The sequence below is a fragment of the Neoarius graeffei genome, chromosome 18 (assembly GCF_027579695.1).
Source record: "Neoarius graeffei isolate fNeoGra1 chromosome 18, fNeoGra1.pri, whole genome shotgun sequence".
Taxonomy (NCBI): Eukaryota; Metazoa; Chordata; class Actinopteri; order Siluriformes; family Ariidae; genus Neoarius; species Neoarius graeffei.
In genome coordinates, this window is record NC_083586.1 from 25,174,511 (window position 1) to 25,192,174 (window position 17,664).

Consider the following 17,664-nt stretch of genomic DNA (forward strand, 5'->3'; position numbering starts at 1 on the left):
ATTTAAAATGTACTGTGGCAAAGTGGAAAACTGTTCTGTGGTCAGACGAATCAAAATTTGAAGTTCTTTATGGAAATCAGGGACACCGTGTCATTCAGACTAAAGAGGAGAAGGACGACCCAAGTTGTTATCAGTGCTCAGTTCAGAAGCCTGCATCTCTGATGGTATGGGGTTGCATTAGTGCGTGTAGCGCGGGCAGCTTACACATCTGGAAAGACACCATCAATGCTGAAAGGTATATCCAGGTTCTAGAGCAACATGTGCTCCCATCCAGATGACGTCTCTTTCAGGGAAGACCTTGCATTTTCCAACATGACAATGCCAAACCACATACTGCATCAATTACAGCATCATGGCTGCATAGAAGAAGGGTCCGGGTACTGAATTGGCCAGCCTGCAGTCCAGATCTTTCACCCATAGAAAACATTTGGCACATCATAAAACGGAAGATACAACAAAAAAGACCTAAGACAGTTGAGCAACTAGAATCCTACATTAGACAAGAATGGGTTAACATTCCTATCCCTAAACTTGAGCAACTTGTCTCCTCAGTCCCCAGACATTTACAGACTGTTGTAAAGAGAAAAGGGGATGTCTCACAGTGGTAAACATGGCCTTGTCCCAACTTTTTTGAGATGTGTTGCTGTCATGAAATTTAAAATCACCTAATTTTTCTCTTTAAATGATACATTTTCTCAGTTTAAACATTTGATATGTCATCTATGTTCTATTCTGAATAAAATATGGGATTTTGAAACTTCCACATCATTGCATTCCGTTTTTATTTACAATTTGTACTTTGTCCCAACTTTTTTGGAATCGGGGTTGTATATAGTTTCAAACCAATTCCATTTGTATGCAAAATTTACACCAGGGCACCCTGGTAAAATGGCATATTGTTAATTTGCAAAGTAAAAAGAAGTAAACACATCCTCTGCAGAAAACTATATTCTAAATTAACTATGCAAATGGTAATGCACAGTTCATTTATATTTTATGACCTTAAAAATACACTGCCTGGTCAGAAAAACAAAAAAAATAGTCACCATTTGGATTTTAATAAGCAAATACATAAGAGGCTTTGATTGAATAATTACTGCAGTCATTAACATGTTTCAGCTGGCAACATTTATTTTCACTCTATCTGATGCAGTGAGTAGCTTCTCATTTCCTAAACACATACAATGGTCATGGAAAAGATGTTACTGTGTTTCAGAAGAGTCAAAACATTGACCTGCATCAAGCAAAGGAAACAACTAAGGAGATTGCTGAAATTATTGGAATTGGGTTAAAAACTGTCCAATGCATTATTAAAATCTGGAAGGTTAGTTGTGACCCATCAACTTCAAGGAAGAAATGTGTTTGGAAAAAATCTTGACTGACGATATTCATCAGAGATCACTTAAATGCTTGGTTAAGTTGAATTCTAAAAAAATCAACAGTAGAACATATATAGCTGTAAGTTTTAAAGTGAAAGCAAGAGCGTTTCCATATACACAATGTGACAAGAACTCACATGATTGGGACTCAACAGCTGTGTGGCTATAAGAAAATCACTTGCTAGTAAGGCTAGTAGGAAGAAAAGGCTGCAATTTGCAACGGAGCACAAATATTGGACTCTGGAGCAATGGAGAAAGGTCATGGACTCCATAGAGTCCATATTTAACATATTCTAGAGTAATGGGTGTGTTAGGATAAGAAGGGAAGTGCATGAAGCACTGCAGCCATCATGCATAGTGGCCTCTGGAGGCAGTGATATGTTACAACCAATTCAATTGGTTGGTCTAGGCCCAGCAAAATTATGTGACAATAAAATGAACTCAGCTGACTACTTGAATGTACTGAATGACCCATCAGTGGATTTTTTTCTTCCCTGATGGGCACGGGAATATTCCAGGACAACAATGCCATGATTCATTGGGCTCAAATTGTAAGGAAGTGGTTCAGGGAGCATGAGGAATCATTTTCACACATGAATTGGCCACCACAGAGTCCTGACCTGAACCCTACTGAAAGTCTTTGGGATGGGCTGGAAGACTTTACAGAGTAGTTTGACTCTCCCATCATCAATATAAGATCTCAGTGAAAAAATGAATGCAAATCTGGATGGAAATAAATGTCGTCACATTGCATAAGTTTGTAGGAACAATGACACAATGAACATGTGCCATAATCAAAGCTAACAGCAGTCCAGAAAAATATTTGCATGTGCAATTTTTTTTAGCCAGGCAGTGTAGAAAAATTGCAGCATGTGCAAATGTTTGAACACCTTTCTACTAAGTCAGTTCTTAGTAACAACCATTTTTACAATTATCACAGCTTACAAATTCTATTGTACAGTACATCTATTGTTTTTAATGGATATTCACCCACTCATCCTTGCAGGTAAGTCCAAGGTACATTATATGGGAAAAGGTTTGTGGACAACTGACTATTACACCCATATGTAGGCCTTCCCCAAACTGTTGCCACAAAGTTGGAAGCCATGCACAAAGTGTGGTCCATAAATACACGGTTTGCCAAGGATGTCGTGTAAGAATTTGAATAGCTTGCACAGAGTCCTGACTTCAATGGACACAAATGCCCACAGCCATGCTCCAAAATCTAGTGAAAATCCCTCATCATTTGTGCTCAAATTCTTGGTTGGATGCTGCGTTATTGTTTCATAAATAAAATTCATATTTGTTCATATATCCGTCTCTATGATCAAACATGCGGCTTGTTTCTACACAAATTTGATGAATAAGAACAAATATACATATGTGAAATCTATGAAAAATTGTCCCAAAAATAATTTGCTCTCTATGTATGAAAAGAGGCAATAACTGGTATAGTTAACAATTATTCCATTAAATCAAGTCATACATGAGCTGACAGCCGACAAGGCGTGTAGTGCCGAGTTGACTATAAGCCATGTACAACAAGATTGAGTGGAATAACTGTTTTATTCTATCCACATTCACTGAATTTTGAGAAAATGCATCATTTTTATTTTTCGCAAATTTGATAAATAAAAACTTTACACAAAACGTCTGACAAAATCATTTCCACTTAGAATGTAAACAAACCGGTGAAATGACAGTAGCCGGTGAAATGTGAAAAATGCTATAATAATAATTCTTGGGGAAAAAAAGCTATGTTCTTACCATCAAATACTTTTATTCCATATTTTGTTGCTCTTTTTTGGGGGGGGGTCCCTTTTTCTTCTTCCTTAGGGTTTTTTGGCAGTTGGCAAACCAACTTAAAGGAACAGTCCACCGTACTTCCATAATGAAATATGTTCTTTTCTGAATTGAGACGAGCTGATCCGTACCTCTCCGAGCTTTGCGCGACCTCCCAGTCAGTCAGACGCGCTGTTACTCCTGTTTACTCCTGTTAGCAATGTAGCTAGGCTCAGTATGGCCAACGGTATTTTTTGGGGCTGTAGTTAGATGCGACCAAACTCTTCCACGTTTTTCCTGTTTACATAGGTTTATATGACCAGTGACATGAAACAAAGTTCAGTTACACAAATTGAAACGTGGCGATTTTCTATGCTATGGAAAGTCCGCACTATAATGACAGGCGTACTCACACCTTCTGCGCGCTTCGACAGCGCATTGATACCTTCACTCAGGAGTGAAGCGTGCAGAAGGTGTTAGTACGCCTGTCATTATAGTGCGGACTTTCCATAGCATAGAAAATCGCCACGTTTCAATTTGTGTAACTGAACTTTGTTTCATGTCACTGGTCATATAAACTTATGTAAACAGTAAAAACGTGGAAGAGTTTGGTCGCATCTAACTACAGCCCCAAAAAATACCGTTGGCCATACTGAGCCTAGCTACATTGCTAACAGGAGTAACAGCGCGTCTGACTGACTGGGAGGTCGCGCAAAGCTCTGAGAGGTACGGATCAGCTCATCTCAATTCAGAAAAGAACATATTTCATTATGGAAGTACGGTGGACTGTTCCTTTAAAGGTGCATTACCGCCACCGACCGGGCTTGGAGTGTGGGACAGGAGATATTGGGGAGAAAAAAAACTATATTGTTTGTTTCTTTTAAATACTTGATAACAATTTTGGGAGGTTTTGTTTTCGAGTAGTTTTTATTTTGTCCTTGGTTGGTTCAGCAACACGCACCGCCATTTTGTTTTTCTCTACTCACGGTATATGAGCTGATAGCCTAGTAGTAGAGCAGAAGAACAACAGAAGAACAAATTTATTTATCATACATACACTCAAGCACAGTGAAGTTCCTCTCTGCCTTTAACCCATTTGAACCAGTGAGCACACACATGAGCAGTGAGCACACACACATACCCCAGCCAATCAGAGCACATGATTGCTCATATCCAGTGAATGTGGATGGAATAATATAAAAATATATTGTCTATCTATATATCATATATAATGTACTATCATAAAATGACTGTACTATGTGCTAAGATATCCTCTATAGTCCTGAATATGATTTAGTGCTAGGAGGTTTTATTGTAGGCCAAGTTTATGAATTTGGCTTGTGAGAGAAAAGAACTTACCTTGCAATATATGAGAGACCAACAATGCAGCACTGTTGTCATTACATGTGAGGCTTCCATTTGACAAATCCTGTTTTATTTGCAGGGCAAATAGATACCTGAAAACATAAAATATGAAATAATAGTGGACTGTGTTCCATCAAATCTGCAGCTTAAAAACAATATACTATTCATTCATTTTCAGTCATAGTAGTTATGGATGTAACACTGGTTCTATGAACTCAGCTAGCCAACAGTATGTAGCCAACAGATGAAACACTCCTTGTAACTACAACCAACCATGCACTTAAAATGTACTTAAACTTACCTTAATTTAACCCTGAAAATATACCAAACCATTTAATTTGAGTTAAGTGGCTCTTAATTTTTGAAACAGACTCCTTAATTGTACCTTGTTGTTTTTAGGGTGAGTGTAAAACTCCATTCATCTATCCAACTTATCCTGTGCAGGGTCGGGGCAACCTGGAGCCTATCCTAGCTGACTATGGGCGAGAGGCGAGGTACACCTTGGACAAGTCACCAGATCATCACAGGGCTGACACACGGAGACAAACAACCATGCACACTCACACCTACGGTCGATTTAGACCCACCAATTAGCCTAACCTGCATGTCTTTATACTGTGGGGGAAACCAGCGCACCCAGAGGAAACCCACGCAGAACATGAGGAGAACATGCAAACTCCACACAGAAAGGCCCCCGTCAGCCGCTGGGCTCAAACCCAGAACCTTCTTGCTGTGAGGAGACAGTGCTAACCACTACACCACCATGCCGCCCAGTGTAAAACTCCTTAATCTTATGTTTAAAAAGATTTTAGTTGAGGGGTTTCTTTTGATTATGGGATAATTAAGGACATTTTCAATAGTCTTCATTTCATTTTAGGTGATAATTCAGGGATGACCATGCTTGTTAATAGTGTAATGGGAAAAATGTATAATTTTCGCCTATATTTGACTGTTTCAGTTAAATCCTGAATATCTGTGGTTCTACACATTGCATAATAATCCTTCATGGCTTAAGTTAAAGAATACACTTGGGCCATCAACTTCAGTCACTTAAATATATCATTATCTTCATTTTAGATTCAATTTCAGAACAGGAATTTTTTAAAAGTAATTAAAAAAAATTAAAAATGCATAATTAATTATTTTTATATGGGGTGTAGAACTGGGCTTTGAGAGGCCAAATCTAAAAAAAATACATTTCCTGATTCAACAATATCTTGACAGATTGTTTATAAATGTTGAAGCAGCAAGACAAAGCTTTACAAGTTCTACACAGCAGTTTTCATATAGTGGGTATTTTGATATCAAAACATCTTTAAACACATCTGTTACATTCACTGTGCTGAAAATGTGCTGTTATCACCTCATAGACACACCAGAGGGAGACAGTGTATGCCCAAGGAGGTGGGAGGTGAGGGAGTGGGGTGAAGGAGGGGACCGGGTTGTGGAGGAGGGAATTGGGACCTGTTAAAGGAAGTTGTTTATTCAATGAGTTAGCAGTACTCTGGGAGGGGGTTTTCATACCCCTTTTGATGACTTGCAACCACTTGATCAAAATGTGCTATGTCACGAGCGTCCGCCATGATGGTGGATATACAAAGCAACTAGGATGACAGCCGCTGAAAGTGTGTCTGTAAACAATGCTGAATTTTCTCAGTATTACCATGATTTGAACAATCAAGTGAAGCTTCGATACAAAGAGAAGATAGATATGTATGGTTTTGACCCATATTATTTTAAAAAGTCAGACTTTTCTGAGATAAGATGCTTCTACCAACCGTCGAGTACGAATACAGGCCATTTTGACCAATGCCTTTTTGTCCACTAGTTAAGACATTTCACCCAAAGCCTTTTTCATAAGCACTATCAATTATTTTATATTTCAGGTATTTGTTTGCTCGAAAAAAGGAGGAATTCTCAATGGAATTTGACCAAAGAAAAACACATTTTTGTAAAGCAAATGAGTGCCATAGTACGTGCTCTTCGACACTATAGAGCATACTAAGGGGGTAACCATGTAGGTCCATGCCACTTGCTGACCCCAGGATGAGTTAACTCCCTTGTCATTGTAGGCTGCTCACTTGCATGTCTATGTTTCCGGCTGGATCAAATTAAATCTTCAGGTTCAGAGCAGCACTCTCATGGGAGCTTCGTTTGTGAATACCAGGCCGAAGCATGGTCATACTGATCCAAATCCATGCTCTTTGGAAGGGGGAGACTTAGAGGGAGATGCCTGTAAAATTTGGCTTCACTGCAAGCTCCGTTGGCAGAGTTATTAATTTTTAAAGCTGGCTGGATCATATTAAATCTTTAGGCGCAGAGTAACGCTCTCATGGGGCTTTTGTTCGCAAACACCAGAATACCTGAAATATAAAATAATTGATAGTGCGTATGAAAAAGACTTTGGATGAAATGGTCATTGGACGAAGTGTACTGATCCCCTCTTCTCCTCTCTGTACTAAGCCTCAGAGTTTCCTCGCCCTCTTTCCAAATCACAGACAGAATTCTAAAAAATTGGAATGTGCCGTGGTCACAAGTACTGTTGTGACCACAACCATATACAACACAAAGATGTGGCATAGCTAAAAGAATGCTTAAAGTAGTGAAAAAGCAAAGGGAGTTGCGCACGCGTGACTGTTTTGTATGGAATGTCACTTGACCCCGCATTTGTATATCCACCAACATGGCCGACATCCGGGTTTCTATTTTGCTTTGACGTCACTTGCAAGTCAAGGACTGTCTTTGAAACTAGCCAATTGGCACATCATTCTAAAGCTCAGGCCTAGTGCTCTTGGCTGGAAGAGATTTCAAACAGGAATGAGGAAGTGAGTCATTTTTACTAAATCTGCTTGCTGGTGTCCTTAGTACTTGCACACTTAATAGGTTTTATCAAAGGAAATGGTGTTGCTACACAGTTGATATATGGCTTTCACTTTGCATGGTAGAGGCAGTGATGAACTGTGTTCGCCGACATCAGTTTTCCAAAGTGTTCCCAAGCCCATGTAGTAATATCCTTTATGCAGTCATGTCAGTTTTTAATGCAGTGCCACCTGAGGGACTGAAGGTCACGGGTGTTTAATGCTGGTTTTCAGCATTGCTTCTTATGTACAGAGATCCCTTTGGAGTCTCTGAACCTTTTGATATTATGGATTATCGCTGGCGAAATCCCTAAATTCTTTGCAACTGCATGTTGAGAAATGTCCTTCAACTGTTGTACTATTTTCCCATGCAGGTTTTTGAAATGGTGAACCTTGCCCCATCCTTGCTTGTGAACAACTGACCCTTAATTACCAGTTAACCTGTTTAGCTGTAAAAATGTTCCAAACAGGTGGTTTTTGATTATTGCTAAACTTTCCTAGGCTTTTGTTGCCCCTGTCCCAACTTTTTTGGAACATGTTGTAGGCATCAAATTCAGAATGAGTGTATATTTACAAAAATAACAAAATAAAAAATAATAAAATAAAATTTAGTAGTTTGAACAATTAAATATCTTGTCTTTATATTGTATTCAATTGTATATAGGTTGAAAATGATTTGCAACTCACTGCATTCTGTTTTTATTTACATTTTACACAGCATCCCAACTTTATTGTAATTGGGGTTGTACACATAATTAATCAACACAGACTGACTTTGCATAGATAATATGCTTAACAATCGACTGAAGTGGGTTTATACCTTCACAATAGCAGCAGCAATGTTATACCCCTTGATACTGGAATCTCCAACCTTACTCTAAAAATATACTTTAGGCTTTTGACTTCTAATGTGCAAAATACTTTTAAATACTCGCAATAAACTTTACATACCAGTATGCTACTAGCCTCACCTCAGCATGATATATCCAATGGATATTGTACCTTCTGCAAAACACTACATCCATTTAAATAACTGAGGTTTTAACCTAGTATTAACTTTTACTATAAGACTTTACATATCCTGGTAGCCATTGCCTTGACAACCCAACCATCAAGATAAATTTCTCCCTCCTGAAACTACATGTCTTAGCCTTGCCAGTTACATCCACCCCATTTTGAATGTCATGAAATGGAATGTCATGAACTCCAAGAAGGAGTTAATTGGAAACTCTGGTTTACAGCTGAACATCAGTTTGAATGTTTGAAGCCAGTCAATTGATGCACAATAGTATGGTAAGCAAATAACGAGACCGTCAATGACAGCATAGCTCACTCCGGCCCCATGAGAAATCAAATATGGGTAGACGTTATATGCACCCTAGGTACCACTACCTTCATACCAGAAAGAATCAAAATCGGTGAAGAATTGAGGGAGAAGAATTGATTTGTGTGGAAACTGCTTGTTAGAGCTTAATTACTCCATATCTTCATTATTAATTGCAATTATGCAAATTTGGGTAGAAGCTATATGCACCCCAGGTAGACCTACCTTCCTTCCAAAAAGAATAAAAATTGGTGAAGAACTGAGAGAGAAGAAGTGATTTTCATGAAATGTGGATGATGCTGGACGGACAACAGATGATAGACAACACATGATGGCATAAGCTCGTCACCTGTTGGCCAGATGAGCTAATAATTAGGGAAGGTGCTGAAGCCATTTTTGTTTCTTATCTGCTGGTAATGTTTGCAACAGAACATACATGGTTTATTTAAACCTTTCGCATTTTCCATTACCTTCTGGGTGGTAAGAGGTAGTATGACTCTTTCCAATCCCATACAGTTTGCAGAGTGCCTTCAACAAATCACCCTCAAATTTCAGCTTTGGGCAGAATGGATCCACTGAGGGACCCCGCAAACGTAAAACCATTCCTCTTCCAGAGTATGAACCACTGTGCTCACCTTTTGGTCCAAGACAGGGTAGGATAGTAAAATCAGTTATTACAATTACAAGTGACTGGGAATGTCCTCACTTTAGAATGCATTGTACACAACAGGAACACTGTTAACACCACTGACCAATATCTCTTTTCATTTGGGCCAATAGCATCTTTGCTGCATCAGGTATATTGCCCATTCACATACTTGGTGGCCATGATTGTCGTGGAGAGCTGTTAGCACTTCTGATTTTAAGGCAGCATCAACTGCAGTTAGTCTTTGTTGTCATGTGGTCTACTAGTCAGCTGATATAGCACACCTTAACATTGACTAGGTTTTTTTTGTATGTTTGATCAATTCTAATACTGCTTCGACTGCTCACACTTCTACTGAAGGGGTCAAGCTCTCTTCCAGTATACAAATAATGCACTGAATGCTTGAAGAGCTAACAAATCTGCCTTTTTTGGCACACAGGAAATCTTACTCAAATCAAATCATAGAAATGACGTCCGGAACAGTGGAATTCAGCTTGTGGACTGTAATGAAGACAAGGGACTGCAACTCCAGGGGCCACTTCTTTAATTGAAGTAGGGACAGTAAGACCTGGTTGCTGAGACAGAGCATCTGCATTTTGATTCATAGTTCCAGGATGGTACTTAATTTCAAAGTCAAAAAGAGCCAGATGTGATGCCCAGCAATGCTCATCTGCTCACAGCTGTCACGCTCCTGGGCTCACCCAACACTCTGGAATCCACTTCCCACAATCCCACTCACACACCTGACACTGCCACATGCACTCCATCAGCCAACCCTGAGCCACTTCCTAGGAGTGGCTTCCCTGAGTTCTAATTGTCATTACCTGTACCTTTTTGTTTATGTCTGTATTTATACTCCTCTGTTCCTTTTGTTCATTGCACAGTATTGCCTCCACATTTCCGTGAGCCTACTGAGTGTTTATATTTCTGATTGCGTTTCCGTGTATGACCCTTTTTGCCTTCTGGTTTCTTCCCATTTCGCCTAGCCCTTGTGTTTATCTGCTCATTTCTCTAGCTTCCCAGTTTCTCAATCTTCGCCTGTTTTTCGACTCCAATTTGCCTAGCCCTTGTGTTTATCTTGCCTGTGTTTTCCTGATTTCCGGTTCTTGGACTATTGTCTGTTTCATGACCTCAATTTGTCTAGCCCTCATTACTTTGTTGGATTTCTCAGTATTGACCTGGCCTGGTTATTGTACATTGTCTTCTCTCACTGTGTCTATTAAAACCTTGAGTTTATTCTTAATCTGCAAGCATCTGGTTTGTCACAGCTGCGTTACAGAATACTGTGCCAACATGCAGAAGGCGGATTACATGGAGCTACAGGTGGCACTTAGCAGTCAAGGACAGATGCTTGGACAACATCACCAGTGTTTTGACTCTGTGACCTAGTCCATCCAGAATCTTACTCAGCAGCAGAGTGAGCAGCAAAAACAGTTAGTACAGATCGCCGAAAGCATGAAAGAAATCACAACCCAACTCCAACGACTCAGCCTCCCCAGCTCGCTTAGGGTCACTAACCAGGCTGCTCCCCCCACAGCAGGTACCTGTTCATTTGTTGTCAGCAAGCCAGATAAATTTGATGGCTCACCTAATCAGTGTAAGGGGTTTTTGTTTCAATGTTCTATATTTTTTTCGAATTTCCCCCCGAGAGCAGACGAGGCTTGCATTTCTTTTATGATTTCTTGCCTTACAGGCAAGGTCTTAGATTGGGCTACCGCAGTTTGGCCCATTGTCCAGTTTGACACTTATGACATTTTCATTAAAGAATTCAAAGCTGTTTTCAATCACGTCAATGAGGTTCGCTCTCAAGGGGCATTACTCACCCATTTATGTCAGGGTAATCGCTCAGTGTCGGACTACACCTTGAAATTTTGCACTCTTGCGGCTGGGAGTGGTTGGAATGAGCTGGCGTTACTGGTAACATTTCGCAATGGTTTGAACCCTGACATACTAGCGGAGATGGCATGCAAGGACAACGGTCTTTCCCTAGAAAGACTGATTTCCCTCACCATTCGCCTGGACCAACTGAAGCACAGGAGAGGTCTGCGTAGATCCCCTATGGCTCCAGCTGCTGCACTGGCTCCTCGTTGCCCGTGTCCACCACTGACCCATACTCCTAAGAAGCCAGAAACCCCTGAGCCATTGCAGTGTGACTCCTTCCATTTGTCTGCAGAGGAGAGGCAACAACATCTCCACGAAGGACTGTGTCTTTATTGCGGAGCTGCGGGTCACCTCCTACGTGACTATCAAATCTGCCAACGCAGCACTTTAGCACCAACCCCGGGAAAGCATGTGGAGCCTGCTCCACATGCTAATGTGGTGAGTGCACCCACTAAGGGGTTGATCTCCAAGTCCTTCCTCCTGCCTGTGACAGTTAACTGCCCCCGTCTGTCTGTGTGTTTTCAGCACTCATTGATTCCAGAGCTGAGGGGGATTTTATCCACGCTGAGCTGGTGGAGCAACTCCAGATTCCTGTGGAGCCACTGGAGTCACCACTGAGACTGACGGCTGTCGATGGGGACCTGGTTGGAGAGGGACTTGTTACCCGGTTCACGAAATCCATTAATATGATTGTCAGTGCTTTGCATTCTGAAAAGATTTTGGGTTTTTTTTAACTAAATGCTTGTGACTATGCAATTATTTTAGGTTTGTCTTGGCTCAGAAAACATAACCCCGTCATATCCTGGTCTGACAAGGAAATACTCTCGTGGTCCAGTTACTGTTATGATTATTGTCTCACACTTCCCACAGCTCTGGTGTCGTCTATCAATATAGAAAGCCCCAATGACAATGTCATAGTTTCCGTGCCCCCCAAGTACAATGACTTGCTAGAAGTGTTTAGTAAACATAATGCTACCAGACTCCCCCCTCATAAAGAATAAGACGGTTCTATTGAGTTACTAGATGGTGTGGTCCCACCTAAATCTAGGATTTACCCACTTACTCAGGCAGAGGAGAGAGCTATGGAGGAGTATATTCAGGAGGCCTGTGGCAGCGGGGGCATGGTCTAGCATCGGTCTGTGATAGGAGGGCGGAGTCAGGGAAGTTAAGTGGCAGAATCACTACACCTGTTGTTAACTGATGTGTTTGTGTGTCTTCCCAGTGACCGCACCCTTCTTAAGGAGAGAAAGTGAGAGCAGAGGGTCTCTCTCCACAACCAGATGGCTGATGTGTGTGTGTGTGTCTGAGTGTGTGTTTGCATCTGAAAAGTGCAAATAAAAGAGAGTTTTGTTAAACAGTTCTGTCCTGCCGTCCTTCTGTGCTCCACCCACCTACATGGACCGTTACAGTGGTGCCGAAACCTGGGACCCGAGCACAGAAGACAACAGCCCCATGGAGTCCTCCACCTTCGCCGACCTGATCCACGCCCTCGCCACGGCCCAACAGAGCCAGCACCAGGCACTGCTCGCCCTCCGAAAGGAGCAAGAACAACGGTTTGAGGCCCTGGTGCTGGCGCAACAGGAAGATCGTCGGGCGTTCCGGCACCTCCTCGCGTCGGCGGGGTCCACCAACTCCACCGCCGCGGGCCCTTCCACCCTCACCCTCTCGAAGATGGGCCCGCAGGACGACCCTGAGGCATTCATCACGCTCTTTGAGCAGGTAGCAGAGACCTCGGGGTGGCCGGTGGAACAGCGCGCGGCGCGCCTCCTCCCCCTGCTAACGGGAGAGGCGCAGCTGGCCGCGCTACAGCTCCCCGCCGACCGCCGGCTGGCCTATGCGGACCTTCGCCGGGCCGTCCTCCAGCGGGTGGGACGCACCCTGGAGCAACAACATCAGCGTTTCCGCGCTCTGCGCTTGGAGGAAGTCGGCCGGCCGTTCGCGTTTGGCCAGCAACTCCTGGACGCCTGCTGGCAGTGGTTGAGGGCCGACAGCTGCGACGCCGAGGGACTCATCAACCAGGTGGTACTGGAACAGTTCGTCGCGCGTTTACCAGCGGGAACCGCAGAGTGGGTCCAGTGCCACCGCCCGGCATCGCTGGATCAGGCAATCGAGCTGGCGGAGGATCATCTGGCGGCTGTCCCAACGGCAGGACAGCAGACGACCTCTTCTCTTCTCTTCTCTCCTCTCTCTCTCTCTCTCTCTCTCTCCTCCTCCTGTGTCTTCTCCTCGCCCCATTCCCCCACCGCGGAGACGGGGGCCGGCACCACCTCAGCCGGCCCGCCGCACCCACGGTGCCCTTCCATGTCTCCCTTCTGTGTCTGTCTCTCCCCCCCCTCAGGTGAGTGAGCCCCAGAGCACTAGTGCAGAGAGGAAGCCCGGGCCGGTTTGCTGGCGCTGCAGGGAACCGGGCCACCTCCAACAGCAGTGCTCGATAATGGAGGTGGGCGCAGTGGTTCGGATCCCAAACGCGCCAGGAGCCACCCTCGATCAGGCCGGAGCGTATCGCATACCGGTGAGTATCCAAGGGGATACACATCAGGCATTGGTGGATTCTGGCTGTAATCAGACCTCAATCCACCAAAACCTGGTGCAAGACGAGGCATTGGGGGGAGCACAATTGGTGAAGGTGTTGTGTGTGCACGGGGATGTTCACCGCTACCCTTTAGTGTCGGTCCACATTATTTTCAGAGGGGAAAAATTTATAGTGAAGGCGGCGGTTAATCCCCGCCTTACCCACTCTTTAATTTTGGGGACTGATTGGCCGGGATTTCGGGGTTTAATGACACACTTAGTCAAGAGTGGGTCCTGCCATTTGACAGGGGGAGGTCCCAGTGTCGCTTTGACGGGAGCAGCTGTCACAGAGCCGTCTACGTCATCTCCACGCCAGAGTGAGGAGCCGCTGGCTCCTCCTCTCTCTGTTGGGGAATCCCTTGCGGATTTCCCATTAGAGCAATCGCGAGACGAGACTCTGCGGCATGCTTTTGACCAAGTGAGAGTAATTGATGGTCAAACACTCCAGCCGAACGCCACCCCGTCCTTCCCCTACTTCGCGATAATGAAGGATAGATTATACCGAGTGACGCAGGACACTCAAACGAAAGAGCGAGTCACGCAGCTTTTAATTCCGAAGAGCCGCCGGGAATTGGTATTCCAGGCGGCTCACTTTAATCCCATGGCTGGACACTTAGGGCAGGATAAAACACTAGCCCGAATAATGCCCCGATTCTATTGGCCGGGGATTCGCGGCGATGTCCATAGGTGGTGTATGGCATGCCGCGAATGCCAGTTAGTAAATCCAGCGGCCATTCCAAAAGCACCTTTGTGCCCTCTACCGTTAATCGAGACCCCGTTCGAAAGAATTGGGATGGATCTCGTCGGGCCATTAGATCGGTCAACACGAGGGTACCGCTTTATATTAGTTCTGGTGGACTATGCAACGCGATACCCGGAAGCAGTGCCTCTTCGCAATATCTCAGCACGCAGTATTGCGGAGGCGCTCTTCCGCGTCATCTCCCGAGTTGGAATCCCGAAAGAGATTCTGACTGATCAAGGCACCTCGTTTATGTCACGAACACTGAATGAACTGTATGGGTTATTAGGTATTAAGCAGATCCGCACCAGCATTTATCACCCACAAACGGACGGCTTAGTGGAACGGTTTAATCGCACCCTTAAAAACATAATTAAGAAATTTGTAAGTGAGGACGCGCGTAACTGGGATAAATGGCTTGAGCCCTTGCTCTTTGCAGTGCGAGAGGTCCCGCAAGCCTCCACGGTGTTCTCCCCGTTTGAATTATTATATGGGCGTAAGCCGCGCGGCATTTTAGATGTGCTGCGAGAAAATTGGGAGGAGGGACCTTCACCAAGCAAAAATGAAATTCAATACATTATTGACCTGCGCGCAAAACTCCACACACTCACACAGCTAACCCAGGAGAATTTGCGGCAGGCCCAAGAACGGCAAACCTGCCTGTACGACAAGGGTACGCGCCTTAGAGAGTTTGCACCGGGAGAGAAAGTACTCGTACTGTTGCCCACATAGAGCTCTAAATTAGTCGCCAAGTGGCAAGGACCCTTTGAGGTCACACGGCGAGTCGGGGACATCGACTATGAGGTGAAGCAAACGGACAGGGGTGGGGCGCTACAAATTTACCACCTCAACCTACTCAAACTCTGAAACGAGGAGGTCCCTGTGGCATTGGTGTCGGTCGTTCCAGAGAAGGCGGAGCTGGGGCCGGAGGTTCAAAAAGGAACATTAGCATCACGTCCCTCTCCGGTCCCCTGTGGAGACCACCTCTCCCCGACCCAACTCGCGGAGGTTGCCCAGTTGCAGACCGAGTTTTCGGACGTGTTTTCACCCCTGCCCGGCCACACTAACCTCATAGAGCACCACATTGAGACGCCCCCGGGGGTGGTAGTGCGTAGCCACCCTTACAGGTTACCTGAACACAAGAAAAAGGTGGTTCGGGAAGAACTTGAGGCCATGCTCTAAATGGGCATCGTCGAGGAGTCCCACAGTGACTGGAGCAGCCCGGTGGTCTTGGTACCCAAGGCCGACGGGTCAGTCCGGTTCTGTGTGGACTATATAAAAGTCAACGCGGTGTCTAAATTCGATGCGTACCCAATGCCTCGTATTGATGAGTTGCTCGATCAGCTAGGCACGGCTCGTTTTTACTCGACACTGGATTTAACAAAGGGTTATTGGCAGATCCCCTTGACTCCATTATCCCGTGAAAAAACGGCCTTTTCCACACCGCTCGGCTTACACCAATTCGTCACACTTCCTTTTGGGCTGTTTGGGGCGCCTGCTACGTTTCAGCGGCTGATGGACAGGGTCCTTCGCCCCCACGCCACCTATGCGGCCGCGTACTTAGACGATATCATTATTTATAGTAATGACTGGCCGTGGCACCTACAACACCTGAGGGCCGTCCTTAGGTCGCTGAGGTGGGCGGGTCTCACGGCCAACCCGAAGAAGTGTGCGATTGGGCGGGTGGAAGTACGGTATCTGGGCTTCCACTTGGGCAACGGGCAGGTGCGTCCCCAAATTAACAAGACTGCAGCGATTGCGGCCTGCCCGAGGCCCAAGACCAAAAAGGTGAGACAGTTCCTAGGGCTGGCCGGCTATTATCGTAGGTTTATACCTAATTATTCGGACGTCACCAGCCCGCTGACAGATCTGACTAAAAAGGAGGCACCAGATCCGGTCCAGTGGACGGAGCAATGCCAGCGGGCTTTTTCTAAGGTTAAGGCTGCACTGTGTGGGGGGCCACTTTTACACTCCCCTGACTTTTCTCTCCCCTTTATGTTGCAGATGGATGCGTCGGACAGAGGGCTGGGGGCCGTTTTGTTCCAGCAGGTGGAGGGGGAGGATCGCCCCGTCTTGTACATTAGCCGCAAGCTGTCGGTGCGTGAGGTGCACTACTGTACCATCGAGAAGGAGTGCCTGGCGATCAAGTGGGCAGTCCTCGCCCTCCGGTACTACCTGCTGGGACGCCCTTTCACCCTCTGTTCGGACCACACGCCCCTCCAGTGGCTCCACCGCATGAAGGATGCCAATGCGCGGATCACCCGTTGGTATCTGGCACTCCAACCCTTTAACTTCAAGGTGATCCACAGGCCGGGGGTGTAGATGGTTGTGGAGGACTTCCTCTCCCGTCAAGGGGGGGGGGAGTCAGCTGTGGGCTGGACGGCTGCCCGGCCTGAGTCGGGCGGTGGGGGTATGTGGCAGCGGGGGCGTGGTCTAGCATCGGCCTGTGATAGGAGGGCGGAGTCAGGGAAGTTAAGTGGCAGAATCACTACACCTGTTGTTAATTGATGTGTTTGTGTGTCTTCCCAGTGACCGCGCCCTTCTTAAAGAGAGAGAGTGAGAGCAGAGGGTCTCTCTCCACAACCAGACGGCTGATGTGTGTGCGTGTGTCTGAGTGTGTGTTTGCATCTGAAAAGTGCAAATAAAAGAGAGTTTTGTTAAACAGTTCTGTCCTGCAGTCCTTCTGTGCTTCACCCACCTACATGGACCGTTACAAGGCCTTACAACAAGGTTTCATCTGTCCTTCTACTTCCCCCGCTGAGGAAGGGTTCATTTTTGTCAGCAAGAAAGACAGGGGACTTAGGCCCTGCATTGACTATCGTGGGTTAAACCAAGTCAAGAAACCATATTACTACCCGTTGCCCTTCGTTCCCGTAGCGCTAGAACAACTTTGTGGAACACATATCTTTAGGAAATTTGATTTTAGAAGCGCTTATAACCTAGTCTGTATAAAGGAAGGTGACGAATGGAAAACAGCATTTCTCATCACTAGGGGGCACTACGAGTATTTGGTAATGCCCTTTGTGTTGCGCAATGCCCCATCTATATTTCAGGCTTTCGTTAATGATGTACTTCGAGACATGCTTGGCAAATATGTCACTGCATGCACTGATGATATT

At 45.0% G+C, this 17,664-nt stretch overlaps 1 protein-coding gene across 1 annotated transcript in view; it reads right to left on the reverse strand.

The window, feature by feature from the left end:
- Window positions 1-17,664, reverse strand: part of LOC132866677 (FERM domain-containing protein 7) — a 129,643-nt gene that overhangs the window by 45,685 nt on the left and 66,294 nt on the right. Inside the window, exon 5 of the mRNA XM_060899461.1 lies at window positions 4,521-4,618. Coding sequence (XP_060755444.1) covers window positions 4,521-4,618 — 98 coding nt within the window. The remainder of the gene's footprint in view (window positions 1-4,520; window positions 4,619-17,664) is intronic.